This window comes from Equus przewalskii, chromosome 24, assembly GCF_037783145.1.
Source record: "Equus przewalskii isolate Varuska chromosome 24, EquPr2, whole genome shotgun sequence".
NCBI classification, from domain to species: domain Eukaryota; kingdom Metazoa; phylum Chordata; class Mammalia; order Perissodactyla; family Equidae; genus Equus; species Equus przewalskii.
Genome location: NC_091854.1, coordinates 31,602,645 through 31,618,959, shown reverse-complemented (window position 1 = coordinate 31,618,959; position 16,315 = coordinate 31,602,645). Strand labels below are relative to the sequence as shown.

At 46.3% G+C, this 16,315-nt stretch overlaps 1 protein-coding gene across 6 annotated transcripts in view; it reads left to right on the top strand.

Annotated features, from left to right (window-relative positions):
- The window catches only part of ROR1 (receptor tyrosine kinase like orphan receptor 1), a 358,639-nt gene that overhangs the window by 308,895 nt on the left and 33,429 nt on the right, over positions 1-16,315 (top strand). For all 6 annotated transcript variants that reach the window (XM_070592688.1, XM_070592683.1, XM_070592685.1 and 3 more), the window contains one exon: positions 14,837-14,964. In XM_070592688.1, the coding sequence (XP_070448789.1) occupies positions 14,837-14,964 (128 nt within the window). The remainder of the gene's footprint in view (positions 1-14,836; positions 14,965-16,315) is intronic.

Sequence of the window (16,315 nt, the reverse complement as noted above, 5' to 3'; positions counted from 1 at the left end):
CAGGAAGCCTCGCCTCCCTCAACATCTCTCTTCACATCATCTCTCTGGAGAGTTAGTTGAAGTCTGCCAGTCGGGAAGGGAAACTAGAGATCATTCAAATGAAACACAGTATAAAAGTGGTTATTAGGCCACTGCCATGTCTGTAAATCTTCTCAGCACAGAGCTCAGTGACTATGATGAAGGACCAATGAGGTATTTGGCACTAGTCATTACGGGGCACCCCAGCTTGTTGCACTATTGCTTATTTTCTTGACTATATTTATTTTGGTATTCAGTGGATTTGGTTTTGCCATGTTGGACTTAGGACATTATTATCCTTGGGATTTATAAAGAACATTGTGCGTGGCATGACATGAAGCCAACTTAGAAAACCCAAATTTTCCATTTAACTAACTGTGTGATCTCGGGCAAGTGGCCCATCTCTCAAGTTCTCAGTCTCTTCATCTAATCAGAATAATAATGCCAACAGAAGAGTGGGCAGAGAAAATGCACAAAACGCGCAAACGCATTACATAATAATTAATATAAATGTTTTACACGCGTGAACATATGAAAAAGATGCTTAACTTCACTAAGGACAAAAATGAAATATGATCTTAAACAGTGATAACACCTTGTTGGTACCCTCATGGGTACTTATTAGCAGTACACACAGGGACATAGACACCATCCTATTCTGATGGTAGAAATATAACTATAACAGTTTTCTTAGAAGACTGGAAATACATGTAAAAAAGCATTAAAGATGTGCATACCTTTGACCTAAAAAACAATTCCATTCATTGTTTTTAGCCTAGAGAAATTGTCATAGATGTGTGTAATGATTCATACACAAGGATATTCATCTCAATAGTTTTATAAATAACAAAAAGTTGGATACAACCTAAATGTTTCATTGCAGCCACTAAAAACCATATTTTAGAAGAATATTTAATGATGTAGAAAATACATATTACATTAAAAAGAAGAAATTATGTTTAGTATAATTCCTGTTTGTAAAAAGAATTGAGTTGCGTGTTTATATGTATGCATGACAAATATATGCTACATGTTAACAGATTTTCTGTGGTTCTGGATGTATGGGGATTATAATTCTCTTCTTTGTGCTTCTCTCTATTTTTCAAAATTTCCACAACAATCATTGTCTTTTGAAAGGTGGGTTCAGTATCCCTTTATGTATCTTACAAGCATGTGGTGAGACTCTAAATTTAAATTACAATGTCTACGTGGAAAGTTGTACAAATTTACCTCCTTTTTGTCAGATGTTACACTCATCTCCTAGTTTGCTCTTATTTCACACTCCCTTCTCGCTCCCTCCTTCCCTTTCCTGTCCCCACCAAGCCCGCGATGGGAGTCAGAGTCAACAGCTTGCTGACCCTGATCTGAAGCTCGGTTGATCCAAACTGAGCAAGAAGTGAACAAGTTTCTCACATTTCCTTCCAGACTCTAGTAGCCTGACACATCCTGGATGAATCAAGGCCGTGTGAAGTGTCTGTCCATCCGTTCAGAGCTGAGCTCTTGTCATAGAGGACTCAATTACCAACTTCTCAAAAGCTCCTGGGCTGGGAGGCTGTTCTTTTCTTCTACACCCCGAATGTTGGATGCCTCTGCCTTCCAGCACAACTCGAAAATAGCTTTGTCAAACAAAGCGGGAACACTAGGAGTTTCCTGACATTTTCATAACTACGAGCATATGATTTGCAGTTCATATTGAATAACGATGTAAGAAATCTGCCAAGAAGGCCCCAAATACTATTTCCAGCACTGGTTCCTAACCAGTTACAGCTGCCTCACCACAGACTGTGAGCACAATAGCCTACCATGTTCCATGGCTCCCCCACTTGCAAAGTTTGTATTGAGTTAGTGGGAGTCATTCTAATAGGGGAAGTCACTCTCCTGGAAAACATTTAAGATGAATAAAGCTAAGGGCTTAATGTTCTAATGAAAAAATTTGTCAATATTTAAATCAAACGTGTGAACACTAAATGTTTTTACATATGTTTGCTGCAGAGGTTTCGAGGCGGTCTCTGGCTTTCCAGACCCAAATAAAGTAGATAGATGCACTGTTAAACTTTCGAACAATGACAAAGAAAAACATGGAGCAATTGCTTCACTCAAAGCCTGCCAGGAGATTAATTGCCTAAGAGATGTATTTTATGCAGTGTCCAAAATCTGCAGAATCTACAGGAGTGCCTTGCATTCACTAGGAGAAAACATATGTCACCTCTCACCAAAGATGTTTATGTCTTTTCACAAACCTGTCTTTTTTCAGCCTAAAGACATTCCAACTGGAAATGACTACAAAGCCAGGAGTTGATAGGTTAGGGGTGTTTAGTAATGCTTAAAATAATACCCTCATGGAGTCAGATACGATTCTGTACGGCGAGCTCTGTGTAACAGCAACCTGGACCCTGGGGACTGCAAAGCCTTTTTGTTTCTGGTTAGAGAAACTGGTGGGAGGGAGTGGGGAGCCTACCTTTGACCTGCCAGCTCTGAAACTAACAGATTTGGGGCTGCAGGCTCCTGGGGCGCTAGCTAAGTGCACTTAAGAAATAGGGATGGAACCTGCCTTGGTCCACCTTTGGGATTGTCTTCCAACAAGGGCTTGCTGAAGGCCGATGGTGTTAGAGTGTGAGGAAGTCTGTGCAGCCATAGCTGAGAAGCAAGCTGCAGTTCCATCAACATGTAATGGTGCCTTCTACCAACCGGGTTAAATGTACTGGGCTCTGCTGGGAGTAACATTGGGGATGGGTTAAGACTACAGAGGAACATAAGAACAGCTGCTGCCCTCCAGGAACATTCTGTCGGGAAGAACAGACACCTCAACAAATATTCACAGTATAACAAAGTAAGTGCAGGATGCTCGAGAAAGCCTACCTTCTCCTGGACTAATCTGGGGGTTTTCGGGAAAGCCTTTTAAAGGAGATGAGACTGAACCAAAACTGGAAAGTTGAAGGACAGTGAGCCAGGGCAAGAAAGGTGACAATGGATTTCTTGGAAGGGAAATAGCCGAGGTACAAATGTCTGTAACAGTGTGGTGTGTAGGGCTGTTCTTTATTACTAGGGCCTGGAGTCCAAGAGGGGCAATGGCAGGAGATGGGGCTGCAGACAGGGCCCATCATTTGGGGGCCTTGTGATCTCTGTTAATGTGGTAGGTCTGTCACCAATGGATTTTATGCCCTGGAGAGTCACTACAGATGGGAGCCAGAGATGAGCTGATCTACCTGTTAGGTAGGTCATTCTGCAGCAGTGTGAAAGATCAACTGACAGGGTCCAGGATGGATGTAGAGACCAGTGAGGAGGATGCTGCAACTCTCCTGGTGGGACGTGATGAGAGCTTAGACTAGAGTGACCCTGAAAGGTTAGAATTGGAAAGACTTTATCAGATAGTTCAACTTCTATACTATACAAATGGACGACTGAGGACAACAGGGGGTAAGTGTCCTATCCAAGGTTATAAGGAAGTAACGCTTGGTGGTGGTCAAATCGGGACCAAGGACCCTGGTCTTCTGATTTCCAGCCCAGTGACTTTTCCACTCAACAATGCCAAGATCAGTCCCAGCATCCTTCTCCTTAGGTCATGTCCGAGAGAAACTTGAAACTTACTTGGCCAGCCATTTCCTGTCAATATCTAGGAGGTAGGAATCGTCCTTACTGGATAGCGAGACCCTGTTTCAAGCAAGACCGCCTGGGAGGGATCTTTCTGTTCATCTTCTCTCTCTCTGGCTTTAGGTCTCTCCCTCACCTTTGCCACACTCTTCTCCTCCTCCAGAAAAGCTTCTCCAATGACTGCTTACAGAATTCTCTGCCTCTGCCTGAGTCTAAGCGTTGCACAGTGCAGCCTAGCTCCTTTTCTCGAGCTTGTTTTCTTGCGAAGTTATTCTAACCACTCTGTCCTTGATGAGCTCTGAGACAATTTGGAGGACACTGGTCCAGTAAAATCAAGATCAGCTATTTCCATCCAAAACCTTTCCTCATCTATATACGTGTAACCATTTACACGGCAGCATTATCTGTGCAAATAATGCTTGTATTGTCTCCTTTTCACTAAATTGTTTGTGTTCATATTTTCATGGATATTTTTATTAGCCTTATAGTATTCCTTATAGTGGAAGCGGCAGGAAATGTGGAGTGAGGCCTAAGGCTTTGGGCAAGAGACTTAGTCTCTGAACCTCAGTTTCCTCAACTATAAAATGTGGATAATGCTACTACCTTGAGGCTCCTGGCATGTGGTAGGTGACAGAAAGCATTCATCCCCCTGCCTTTTTTTTTGGTTGTTTCTGGCTTGGGGCAATATAGTATTTTCATAGACATCTAGGTATGATTACAAATGATATCCATAGCTAAAAGTCAAAGGTCATTTTTTAAATCTACCTCAAAGCTAAGAATATTGTTGAGCACAGAGTAAATTGATGATTTGCGGGACATAGAATGGAGCACAGAGGGCCCATCACTGTAACGGGACAGGAGGCCGAGTTCATGGAGCAGGCCAAGTCAGGGAGAAGTAGCCGTTTAATCAAACTTCTCTGTTTAAAGGCTAACCCCAAGTCCTGGCCTTTCTGACTTCATCAGCCATACCCACTTCTGTCCCCAACAGCTCCGCGAGTTCACACACGTGCATAATTTTACACATGACTGATCTCTGAGTTCACACACGTGCATAATTTTACACATGACTGATCTCTGGTGCAATGAGAAGGAACTGTGAGATACAAATTATAAAAAAGGAAGTGGGAGAAAGAGCTTCCAGGTAGAAATCTAAGCCAATGTAAGCACTATGGCGGGGTGGGGTGTTGTCTGCTTTCTTCTCTCCAGTTCCTAGAATGGTACCTGGTACATCGTAGGCACATGGATACATGTTTCTACAATATATAAAGCAGAAAGGGAATTTATACTTCATAAGCAGCTACCATGAGTGGATACTTTGTGTACATCATCTTATTTAACTCAGCAGTTTACAGATGAGGAGATCGAGCCTCAGAGAGATTACACCCCGAGCCACACGGCTGGAAGGCAGCAGTCAAGGTTGAACCCAGTTCTGTGGGTCTCCAAAGCGTGGGTCTTTGCACTACATGGCACTCTGGCCATCTAACTACTTGGTGAGCTTGGTCAGGTCACATAGCCACTCACTCTTGTTTCCTTCAAGTTCTTCGTCCGGTTCCATACCCATGCCTCCAGCTGGCCCCTTCCCGTTTTCTGCCACCTCTGACGTAGGCTCAGCTCTCTCCATTGAAACAGCTGGACGTTCTGACTCCACATCTTGGGTTTATGATAGGCCCTTGTGAGAGTTGATGGCATCTGTCCTTTCAAGCCAAACCTGCCATCTTGGGCCCTAATCTCCAGCCATAGATCTCCAGTCCTGCCATCTGCCACACTGTCACTAATCGCATCGCTTCTGCTGTCCCCTTCTCTTCGGTATAAAATCCACTCCCTTTTCCTTTTTTTTTAATTATAATTTTAAGGTAGCAAATTTAAAATAGGACTATGTTAGAAAGACTTGAGGGGAGCATGAAAGCGAGAGTTGAGTCCTCAGAGAAGGTAAGGTATGCTGAGCCTCCCTAGCCCCCAGGTGGTGCAGGTGAAGACTGCCCCTCCCCGTTACTCCCGCTGAGCCTCACTCTGCCTCCGGCCCCACTTACCTTGGCTAGCCTACTATTTAATCCGTGACCTGTTGAATTATTCCTCTTGGAAGCTACCACCTCCTCCAGAAGCCCTCCCAGCCTCAATTGGATGCCCTTTCTTCTATTCTCAGCACGAGGCTTCCACAGACTTGCTGGTTGAGAAGAAGGAGGGATGGGAAGAGAGAAGGAGGGATGGGGGAACAGAGATCATATTTACCACACTCACGTTTCTCCCCCACTAGACTGTAAAGTCCTGGCCATCAGGGATTATATCGTTGGTACCTGAACGTCGAGAATAGAGGGCTTCCCCTCTCTCTGCTCTGCAATTTCCCATTCTAATTAAAGCACCTCAAAATCCACCCCATTCCTCATGGCTCCTTAAAGAGCCCATTGCGTTTCACAACTCTGACCCCAAGACACCTTGTCTTACAGGTGTCGCTTGTCCAATTACAATATCCCCATTTGGTGCATCACAAATCAATCCTCATTTTAATGTGATTTCTGCCTCTGCTGCAATTTTTAAAGTGTGTAAGATTCTGTGTTTGACACGGGCACCCCTGTATTGCCTGGTTGGGGTTAGAGGAGGAGGCATTGAACTTGCTGTTACTTTATGGAGGCTCAAAGACTTTCATAACTGCCATCAGCAGAAGGACTGGGGAACAAAGCTGAGATGAAACAGAAAAGCAAGAATCGGGGATTGGGTTTCACCCCACTTCTGAGAAGTAAGATGAAATTAAAACCCTCCTATGAAGTCTCTAAATTCCCTTTACCACTCTTTCCACAAATCTCCTCTTTTTTCAACCCATGGCCAAAGGCATAAAAGGAAAGTGAAAAAAAAGAAAAATCAAAGCAATTGTAGTAACACTTGTGATAGAAAATCTGACCAGATTGGTATGTGTGAATTTCATATTATCCTAAACCCCCATTATTCTCAGTGGGCAAATCTAGGGGGTTGTTTGAATGCCTGATATTGGAGAACTGCCAGACCATCCAAAGGGTTTCTAATGAGGACTCAGGGGCCCCGACCCTGGGGGCTCCAGGTCCCACCTCTGCATTCCCAGCTCCAGCCTAAGCTCAGGGGCAGAGCAGGTCCTTCACGGGAGGAAAAGTAACAACACCCAGGGGCATCTCAGGAGGTCAAGGCCACCCCACCATGAAAACCTCAGTAAAGAGGAGAAGGTAAAACTCACTCCTCCTCTTGAGTGATCTTCTGTGTTCTTGCAAATACTGCACTAGCGCGGTCCTGTCATTTCAAATGTGTGCTTGCGTAGGACTAAAATGTATCACACACGTAACTTTCCCTCGAATTACATTTGTGAGATACAAGCCTGGGTGATTCTGCTCCTTTTCCGAAGTGCAGTGCAACCCTCCTTGCAGACTTCATCTGTGAGGCAAAGCCAGTCCCTCCCCACTTCTAAGATGGACACAAACGACGACGGTGTGCTTCTCTGGAAACTATGCCAGAACATTATTCATGGGTTTGTTTTAATGGTTCATGGCCAACAACAAAAAAAAAACTTTTAAAATTTAATTTAAATTTTTAAAGCAAAAATGTGGCGTGAGAAAGAGCAAGGGCCTCTTTTGCTAAGGAGATACATGGTAACAATTGTCAGTGTCCAGGTGTGGGAGACAGCGCAGGATGCTCGCCCAGGCACCTCGAAGTGGCTTGTGCGTTCCAGGAAGAGAAGAAGGAATAGCAGGGTGAGCCGAACTCTCAGAAGGCGTTGGGATTGAAGTCTTCCCTCTGAGTCATCGCCCTCTGGGTCCACTCGCTTTGACGGGCTCACTTTAAAAGCTGACCTTAAGGGTCAAGTATGTTAACGTGTTACCCTCTTCGGTGCCCACTTTCAAATTGGTCTTTAGAAGACGGAGTTTGTAGGAGATCTTTGGGACCACATATTTAACCTGTAATCTCTTGACCACAGCCAGCCCGAGGCAGAGTAAACTTCCAGTGCCGGTCAGGCTCGCCTCCAGGGTGCTCACCTTCTCTCCTTCACTCCCACCAGCTCTCCACTGTCTTTGTCCTGAGGCCCCCTCTTCAAGGGCCTTCTATGCTAAGGTGTGTGCTGTTAAAGCCGATGAAACAAATTATGCCACCCGGTTGGCAGTTAACCAAGGATGCTTCAAGGCTCAGAGTCTCCTCAGGAAAAGGAAGCAGGTATTTTTAGAGAGGTGGTAACTTTTTAGACCACGTCACATTGTATTCTGCCCTTAAAGTTTCCATGTCTCTGAGCTTTTATCCACATTGGATAATTCTGCATCCTTGACTTGGATTCTTAATTTTATCACGTATCCCCTTTGTTACAAAAAGACAGAGTGATTTTCACCTTTGAGAGGTCTGACCCACCTCCCAAGGGAGAAGGTGCATCTGAGGTCGGAAGCTTTGCACCAGCCCCGAGGTTACCAGTGCAGCCTCAGCCGTGGCCATGCTTTAACCGGATCAGCTAATAAGTGGCCTGAGTTACGAATTTAAAAAGGAATACTTTCCATCCACGTATGGACATGATGATCTTTGGGAAGTTACTGGGGAGTTCTAACTGCTTGAGTAAAGTGCAATTACTCCCCACATGAGAGAGCGTAGCCACACTTGGCTACACTGCTTCCTGGAGCACACCTAGGAATACTGCATCTCTCTGAGTGGATGGTGGTTCCTTCAGACCAAGACTCAGGGCTTTGGGGGCAGGCGTCTCAATGGGACTTCACCTCCAGGGCCCAACATGGGCTCTTGAGAGGGGCTGAGTGGGGTACATTCAGATCTGTCCCTGGGAGGCTGCCGCACTGTGGGCCTGCAGAGCCCCTCTCTCTGGCATTACAGTTGAAGAACCAGGAGCATCAGAACCAAGAGGCCGCCTGGTGCCAGGTGAATGCCAGTGCTCCCAGGTCGGTCTGCTTGGGAGCCACCCACAGGGCTCTCCCGAAATCTCGCCCCAGTTCCGGGGCTTAAAATTCCAGCTGTTGGCCCTCTCCCAAGGTCCTTCTACCTTGTCCCTTGTGTATACATGAGATTTGTTTTTAATTGAGGTGAAACTCACATTAGTTAAAATTAACCGTTTTAAAGTGAGCGATTCAGTGGCAGTTAGTACATTCACAGTGTTGTGCGACCAACACCTCCATCTGGTTCCAAAACACTTCCCTCACAGCAAAATGAAGCTGAATACCATGGAGTAGTTACGCCCTATTCTACCTTCTCCCCAGCTCCACCAGTCTGCTTTCTGTCTCCATGGATTTACTTATTCTGGATATTTCATATAAATGGAATCATGTAATATATGGCCTCTTGTGTCTGGTTTACTTCATTTGGCATAATGTTTTTGAGATTCTTCCACACTGTAGCATGTTTCAGTGCTTCATTCCTTTTTTATGGCTGAATAATATTCTGCTGTATGAGTCTACCACATGTTGTCTCTCCCTCCATCTATTGATGAGCACGTGGCATTGTCTGCACTTTTTGGCTGTTGTGAACAGTGCTGCTATGAACGTTTGTGGACGAGCCCTTGTTTTCAGTCCTTTTGTTTGAGTGCAGTTTTATAGTCACCAGAGTACCTTTGCATCCACTCTCTTCCCAGTGAGGAAAGGCGTGCATTTTAACTGGTCTTATTACCCCAGACGGGGACTTTTTAGGGCCTCACTCATCAGCAAGAATCAGTTCGGCTGGTCAGGTCTGTTGGGCCTGCCGACACCCCAGGAAATCCGATGAGGGAGAAAGTGGTTTCCAGTTGGGAGGGTGCTTCCGGTACAGAGAAGGCTGCACGTCACTGGGCCATCCTAGGACAGCTCCACCTGGATTACGTCTGTTGCAGTCCTGCTGGTCAGTCAGGCACTGGCCTTCTTTCCACCTCTGTACAGCTAGGGGGGCAGCTCTCCCTCTCCCAGCGTGTTTGCTGAGCTGTGCTCTGCATGGGTGCTGGAGTTATGAGGCTGAATCAGACAGTGCCGTTGCCTTAGAGTAGGGACCAGGTGAACGCGAGACGGATGGACAGAATATGAAGTCAGAAACTTGTTGGCACAGCATGTCAAAGGCCCTGAGGGGGCAGCGGTTAGTGACTCACTTTCCTGGGGGAGTTAGGAGTGTCTGGATCTTAAAGATGAGAAGACTTTGCTGGAAAGAGGGTAGGGGTGGTCCAGGCCTCAGGAAGAGCATGGGCCAAGCCTTGGAAGCAGCGAAATGCAGTCCTGTTTGGAGCCTAGCAAGGTCCTTAGCGTAGCTGGTGTCACGGGTTCGTGGGCTTGACCAGCAGGGCGCGAGGCTGGAAAAGCAGGCAGGAGCTAGGGAAGGGCCTCGGGGGCTGCATCAGGAAACCGGCGTGAGTGGGGACCAACCATGAGTGTGAGGCAGGAGACGCCCCGATCAGGTCTGTGTTTTGAAAAGATCACTTGATGACAAAGTGAATGATGAGCCAAACGAGACAGATCCCCTCCATTAACGACTCCCGCCCCCTCCCCTGTCTGCCTTCTCTGCCATCCACCTGGCACGAGGCTGGCCCTGGACCCACGCGCAGTCAGGCAGACGGCCTTCCTTCCTCTTCCACACACACTCCTCCCAGCCTCCCTCAAAGTCCTGCTTTCAACACAGAGGGAGGTGCGCACAGCCGCTGATGCAAGTCAGTCCACACCGACGTCTTCCGCCATCTCTCCCGGAAGCGTCTGAATTTAGAAGTAGGCCAACCTCAGACAAATAAGGGAACTGTCAAGGATGGGAACGCAGCCACACCGGAACAGGCCCAGAGGGAGTTTTATAAGGTTGTTAGAAAGATTAAATGAGGTCATCTGAGGGCCTTCCTGACACCCCCACACCATAGCTTCTCCTGTTCTGTCTGCACACAGTAACCCCCACCCCGCCACCATCCTGTAAGACTTTCTTTTCTTTTTTTTTTACTTTTTATTTTGAAATATTTTTATATTTAAGAAAAGTTGCAAAAACAGTACAGAGAGTTTCCGCATGTCCTTCATCCCATTTCCCCTCCTGTTAACGTCTTGCAGAAACATGGACTCTTATCAAAAGTAAGAAATTAACACTGGTACAAGACAACTAACTAGTCTACAGACTTCCTTCGGATTTCTCCAGTTTTCCGCTAATGTTACGGGTTTCTCTTTAAGTCGTGTGTCGAAGACCACGGTCGAGTTGCTCTCCTGTCCCCCTTACCTGTGAAGCCTGCCTCAGGAGCCCTGCCCTCCTTGGAAGCACTAAAGAGCGCAGGGGGCCTCCCATGGTCCAAAGTTGGCACAGCTCCATTTTGGCATTGGTTTGGGGTATTCCACATCTTTTTACTCCCCCCCCGCCCCCGCAGCCCACCTACCCATCCTTTCTCCACCTTTCCTTCTCCCCGCTCTCAAAACCTACGTTGTGGGCTTCCGTGCCCCATACTGTCCAGTGCGCTTTTTGCATTTCCAGAGTTCTCTTCTTTGCTCACAGACCCAAGAAGTCTGCCCAGAAATTGTGGCTATTGACTCTCACGGTCACTGAGAAGGGCTGCGACTTGCACTGGCAGGGTCCCCTTCTCTTGGTTCACATGGTTCTGCATGGACACTCCTACTGCTGCCATGCTGGTGCCGCTCACTCTTAGCCCCGTGTGACCATCCCTCATAAGCTCCTGCCCTGGGGAAGGGGGAGAGCCCGGAGGTGCAGGACAAGCTGTGTCTGCTTTTCCCATCACGTGACAGCGAATTTGGAAGGTTGGGCTGGCAACGTGGTAACTAAATTACCTTGATGAGAAACACGAGCTCCCATCACACAGCACCCTGCGTCTTGCCTTCACGGCGAGGGAGCTGGCGCGTGCTGATGCCAGCGCTGTGATGGATGGCCAGGCCACGTGCCCATTCACCAGGCGCTTTTCTTCTGCAGGGAACGCGGCCTCAGGCACGCTTGCTGCAAGTGCCCTGGCACTTTTGCTGCCTTGGCACTTCGTGTTTTTAATTTGCTGAGCACGAGGACATCAAGGATGGAAGAAGTGTGAGCTGGAGGAAAGCATTAAAGCTGATGAACGCTGGAGGAGCATTTGTTTCCCTCCAGCCAAAGCCAGCAGGAAAAATGGAAAGGATAAAAGGCGATTGTGACTTTATGCTTAAAAGAAAACCTTTCTGCCACCCAGCAGACCCCAAAGCATCTTCACAGCAGAAAGTCCCTGTGAGCAGTGCCTGAACTTCTAGAACAAAACCATTGGGAAGGAAGCTGTACGCCACGCTTACAAGCTCTAGTTGTAGGCAAACCACTCTCTTCTGCTTGCCGCGTAACTTTGGACAAGCTCTTCACTCTTTCCAACCCTCAGTTTTCTAATCTGTAAAATGGGAATAATTGCACCTTCACCGTCTTTATTAGATTACTGTCGGGATTAAATGACTTAATGTCAATTTTATACGTAAGTGAAACTTAACAGTGCCTGGTACAGAATAAAGGCTCTTTATAAAATCTCTTGTTTATAATTACGCTTTAATTAAGCCTAATTTAGTTAAAAGCAGTATTGAAAAAAAGTAATATTGAAAAGCAGAACATCATTCCAGGTCCAACAACATGGTGTAATGGCTTGAGCTTGAATTTTAAGCTTAAATCCCAGCTCCATCATTTACCGGCTGTGTGAATTTGAGCCAGTTGCTTAACTTCTCTGAACTTGCATTTCTCCCTCTGTAAAGTGAGGATCATAACACCACACAGGGGGCTGCTTTGAAGAAAGCATTTCACGCAGCACCCAGCACAGAGAGCGCAGACGCTTAATCGGGTTTGCTTTTCTGGTGCTGTGGTTCCTGACCCCATTCCCATCCCTGAGAGCTTCGTAAGGGCCAGGAACACCTACACTGCGTCCCCAGAGAGCATGATGAGGTAGGAGGGCCGAGCTGGGGCTTGCACGCTGGTATTTTCGCAGCTTCCGAGGAGATTCTCACAAGCAGCCAGGGCTGAGAATGACTGCCCAGCAGAGGACGTGACATGCTGTTTCTTTATTTTGTTTTGTTTTTTATATCCGTCCCCCAAGAAACCGGCCAGCGTATCAGGAATTCTGGACCCAGGCAAAAATTTGGTACACCTGTGGCTCTAAGCCCTCGGTAAGAAATATGAGGCCGGGGCATTGCATTCCATTTTATTCTGGAGAAAAGTATTCAAAGAGTCTTTTTAGACTCTTGAACTGGAAAGGTGGTAAGAAGTTTAGCCTAAGCCTCACATAAAATATGGGAACTCCCAGTAGGTCGGGATTTATATCTGGGGTAATTCCAGGGTTTTGTCCTCCCAAGAGATATAAATTGAGGCCTTGAGAGCTTAATGTGGGGGAGGAAGACGTGTTCTCATAATGACACCTCAAAAATCCAGGGCTCTGCTAATGCCTGGGGGTGGAAGAGCATCATCTGTAATGCAGGGGGTGGCGTGGGGGGCATTCTGGTCTCAGGGCTTCGGTTTCCGAGATCCAAGACTGGGTCATCGAGAAACTTCTTTCTCCCCATAGGTTTATGGTATTAGTTACCCAATAAAAGTGGGGTTAATTTTACAACCCAAGTAAAATTTAAGCCAAAAAGGCTTCACCATTACTCCAGGATTTATGAAAGTAAACATGTAGAGTGCTTGCAGGGTTTTGCAACATTAAAATTTCAGTGTCTTTATGTCAGGTGTATGATATATTCATTTGTATGCATACTTAAAGGTTCAGTTTTTAAGAGGTTTGCAGGACAAACTATTTTCCGGACTAAACTGAAGATGCTTCCCCCAGCTCCACCTTCACAATGACTGTCTTAGTGCCTAGGGAGTAGAAAGCAGCTGAAACTAGTGTCTTTTAATGGCCAGCTCGATCAGAGGTTTTTTTCACCTGGCCTCCTGTTATAGTGGCCTTCTAGACTCTAGAACCAAACTGCCAAGTTCCCACACTGAACCCCCAAGTGCAGAAGCCCAGGGCCATGTACCGCTGATCATGGTTTTGCAAAGTAGGAGCTTAGTAAGTAATGGTCCTTTAAATAAATGTCTCCTTGGGTAATTGCAAGTCCTTTGATAATAATCATCTATGACCTCTGTGTAACTCTTTTCACAAGCTCTTCCGTTACTTGATAGGATCCTCATGGCTTCCACTTATAGGACAGAGGGGTCACTTAATATCTTCGTCTCAGATAAGAAAGCCATCACTCAGAGGACTCAGAGAGCTTGCCTAAGGATATGCACATGCTAGAGCCAGGAAGAGACTTTTGTTCTTCTGACTTTTGCTCTAAAGTACTTTAACTTAGGAAGAACCAAAGAGGAGAAAAGCCATGTTGCTCCGACGATGTATTGATTCCGGGAGGTCAACAGGGGAGGAGTGCCAGGGAGAACCAGCAGCGTGGCAGGTAGCCTTTTGCTTGGCTGTGGTCTGCTTTTGAGAAGCAGCTGGAGGTTCTGCGCTCCGTGTCTTGAGTTTATCATGGGCCCTGGTGGGAGGTTATGGCCTCTGTCCTTTCAAGCTGACCCTGCCGTCTTGGGTCCTAATCTCCAGCCATTTGCCGCTCTGTCACTAATCACGTCACTTCCTGGTGTCCCCTCTCTTCAGAATAAAACCAACACACACCACACAGGCACTGTCTTTTTTTATTATTATAATTTGGAGGCAGCAAAATTTTTTAAAGATTATTTTTAAGAGTTTCAGGGGATCATGAAAGCAAGCATTCCATTGACGTTTTCTCTGGATTTCCTGGGACTTAGTAATGCCTTTGAGATAGTCGGGCGCTCGGTTTGCCCTGGACCCCTCTCTGCAGGGCAAAGATAAGCAGTCTTAGCAGTGAGGAGCCACGGAGCTGGGTGCCCTCTGGTTCCCCTCCAGCTGCACCCAGCTTCTCACTCGGGAACGCCCTAATTGACATATCAGTTGGAGTGGATCTTGGGGATAATGCGCCCACGCCTCTGTAGCCAATGAAGCAGAAATAATCTTGCTTAAAAAACACAAAACCGTCGAGCTTGTGCCCAATCCCCAACTCATTTCCTCTTTACTCTCACAGCTACGTCCTCTCCCGGCCCACCACCAGCTGCGAAAATAAAAGTGTTTTCTCCCACATTTAAGGATGATTTTGTGCTTCAGCATGATTTTCTAGGGGTGAAGTGGACTTGACCAACGTGACCAGCAGATGTTTGAAGCAATGGATGGAACCCAGGTTAAAGTCTTGACGATACTGTGCCCGACTTCGCCCCCTAGCGACTGTTTCGGGCATCGCGCAGTCGGAGCCCACTGCCTGTGTATGTGCTGCGTCAGCTGACGTCTGTACTCTGTTTTCAGAGATGAGTACGAAGAAGACGGATTCTGTCAGCCGTACCGGGGGATTGCATGTGCAAGATTTATTGGCAACCGCACTGTCTATATGGAGTCTTTGCACATGCAAGGAGAAATAGAAAATCAGATCACAGGTAGGTAACACCAATGAAATTATATTTATACCTTGAGTAACTATTTTGCTCCCCCAAAGTTTTCTTGAGCTCTTCTCTCCACCGAGGGTTAGGCTAGGCGTAGCACACGTGAGTTAGTGGTGGAGGCCCCCTTGTACGATTTTGCACAATTAGTTCTTGGACCTCTTTCATTAGTGCCGTTGCGATGCCCGTGTGCCTGGGACCCTTCTAAGCCATTAAAATTTACCTTTGAGAGTTTCGAATAAGGTCGCCAGCTTTAGCAAATAAAAATACAGGACGCCCGGTGACATATGAATTTCAAATAAACAACGGATAATTTTTTAGTATAAGTATGTCCCAAATGTTTATCTGAAATTCAGATGTCCTGGGTGCCTTGTAGTTTATGCGGCAACCCAAGGATTTAAGAGAGGCAAGAACAAACCAAGGCAGGCACAGAGAACAGCGAAAAGCCCAGAAGTGATGTCCTGTGAGGAATGTGAAGGAACTAAGAGGGGGCTGGGGCAGCTGTTGAACCTAGAGAAGCAACTATAGGAAGATGTAGTTACCACTTCCTGGAGCCCTCAGGCTTGCAAGAGCAAGGACTCTGTGAAATTCCAGAGAGCAGAAGTGGGGCCGATGGGAGGAGCTGTTGAAGCCACATTTCAACCTGATATGCGAACTTTTTTACAAGGTAGTCACAAAAATAAATGGGAGTTCTGATATAGATATTGGGTCACCCAACTATAATAATCCTCTCTTGGACATTTTCAATGGACATCCGCTTACTGGGAAGTATTATAGTTAAAAAAAAATCTATTTAATTTTGTTTAACCTGGCGTTTCCCAAACTTGTTTGGCTGTGGAACTCTATTTTTCAAACACTATTGATATTCTACAGAATTAATGTCCTGAGGAATGTACTGTGGGAAAGAGTGCACCAACAACCTCGCAGGCTGCCTTGTGAGGTATAAGCTCCTTGTCGATGGGGGGCACAGAGGTTGCCTGGTGCTCTTTTTGTACACGGATCCCATCCCGACCGCTAACATTCTGTGATTCACACTGGAACAACTGAGTTGTGCTGTTTAAGGAGTTCCAAGTGAGTTGCCTCATTTTCAGAAGATGGAATAGAAAGTCTCCAAGCCACAAGGAAATTAAACAAGTTCCCAGCAACTCAGAGGCGGGACCCAGCACTCAATCCTGTGATCAGGGTCAGCCACCGCGTACGGGGAGTTCTGCCCACCAGCTGTCCCATGTTTTGGGAACCTCACCAAACTCATAAAAAGTGCTGGATGAGACACACAGTTCTGTTGCTTTGTAGTAAAAATGAAAAATACATTGTGCTTTAACCTAATTAATTCTTTTTATTAGGAAAC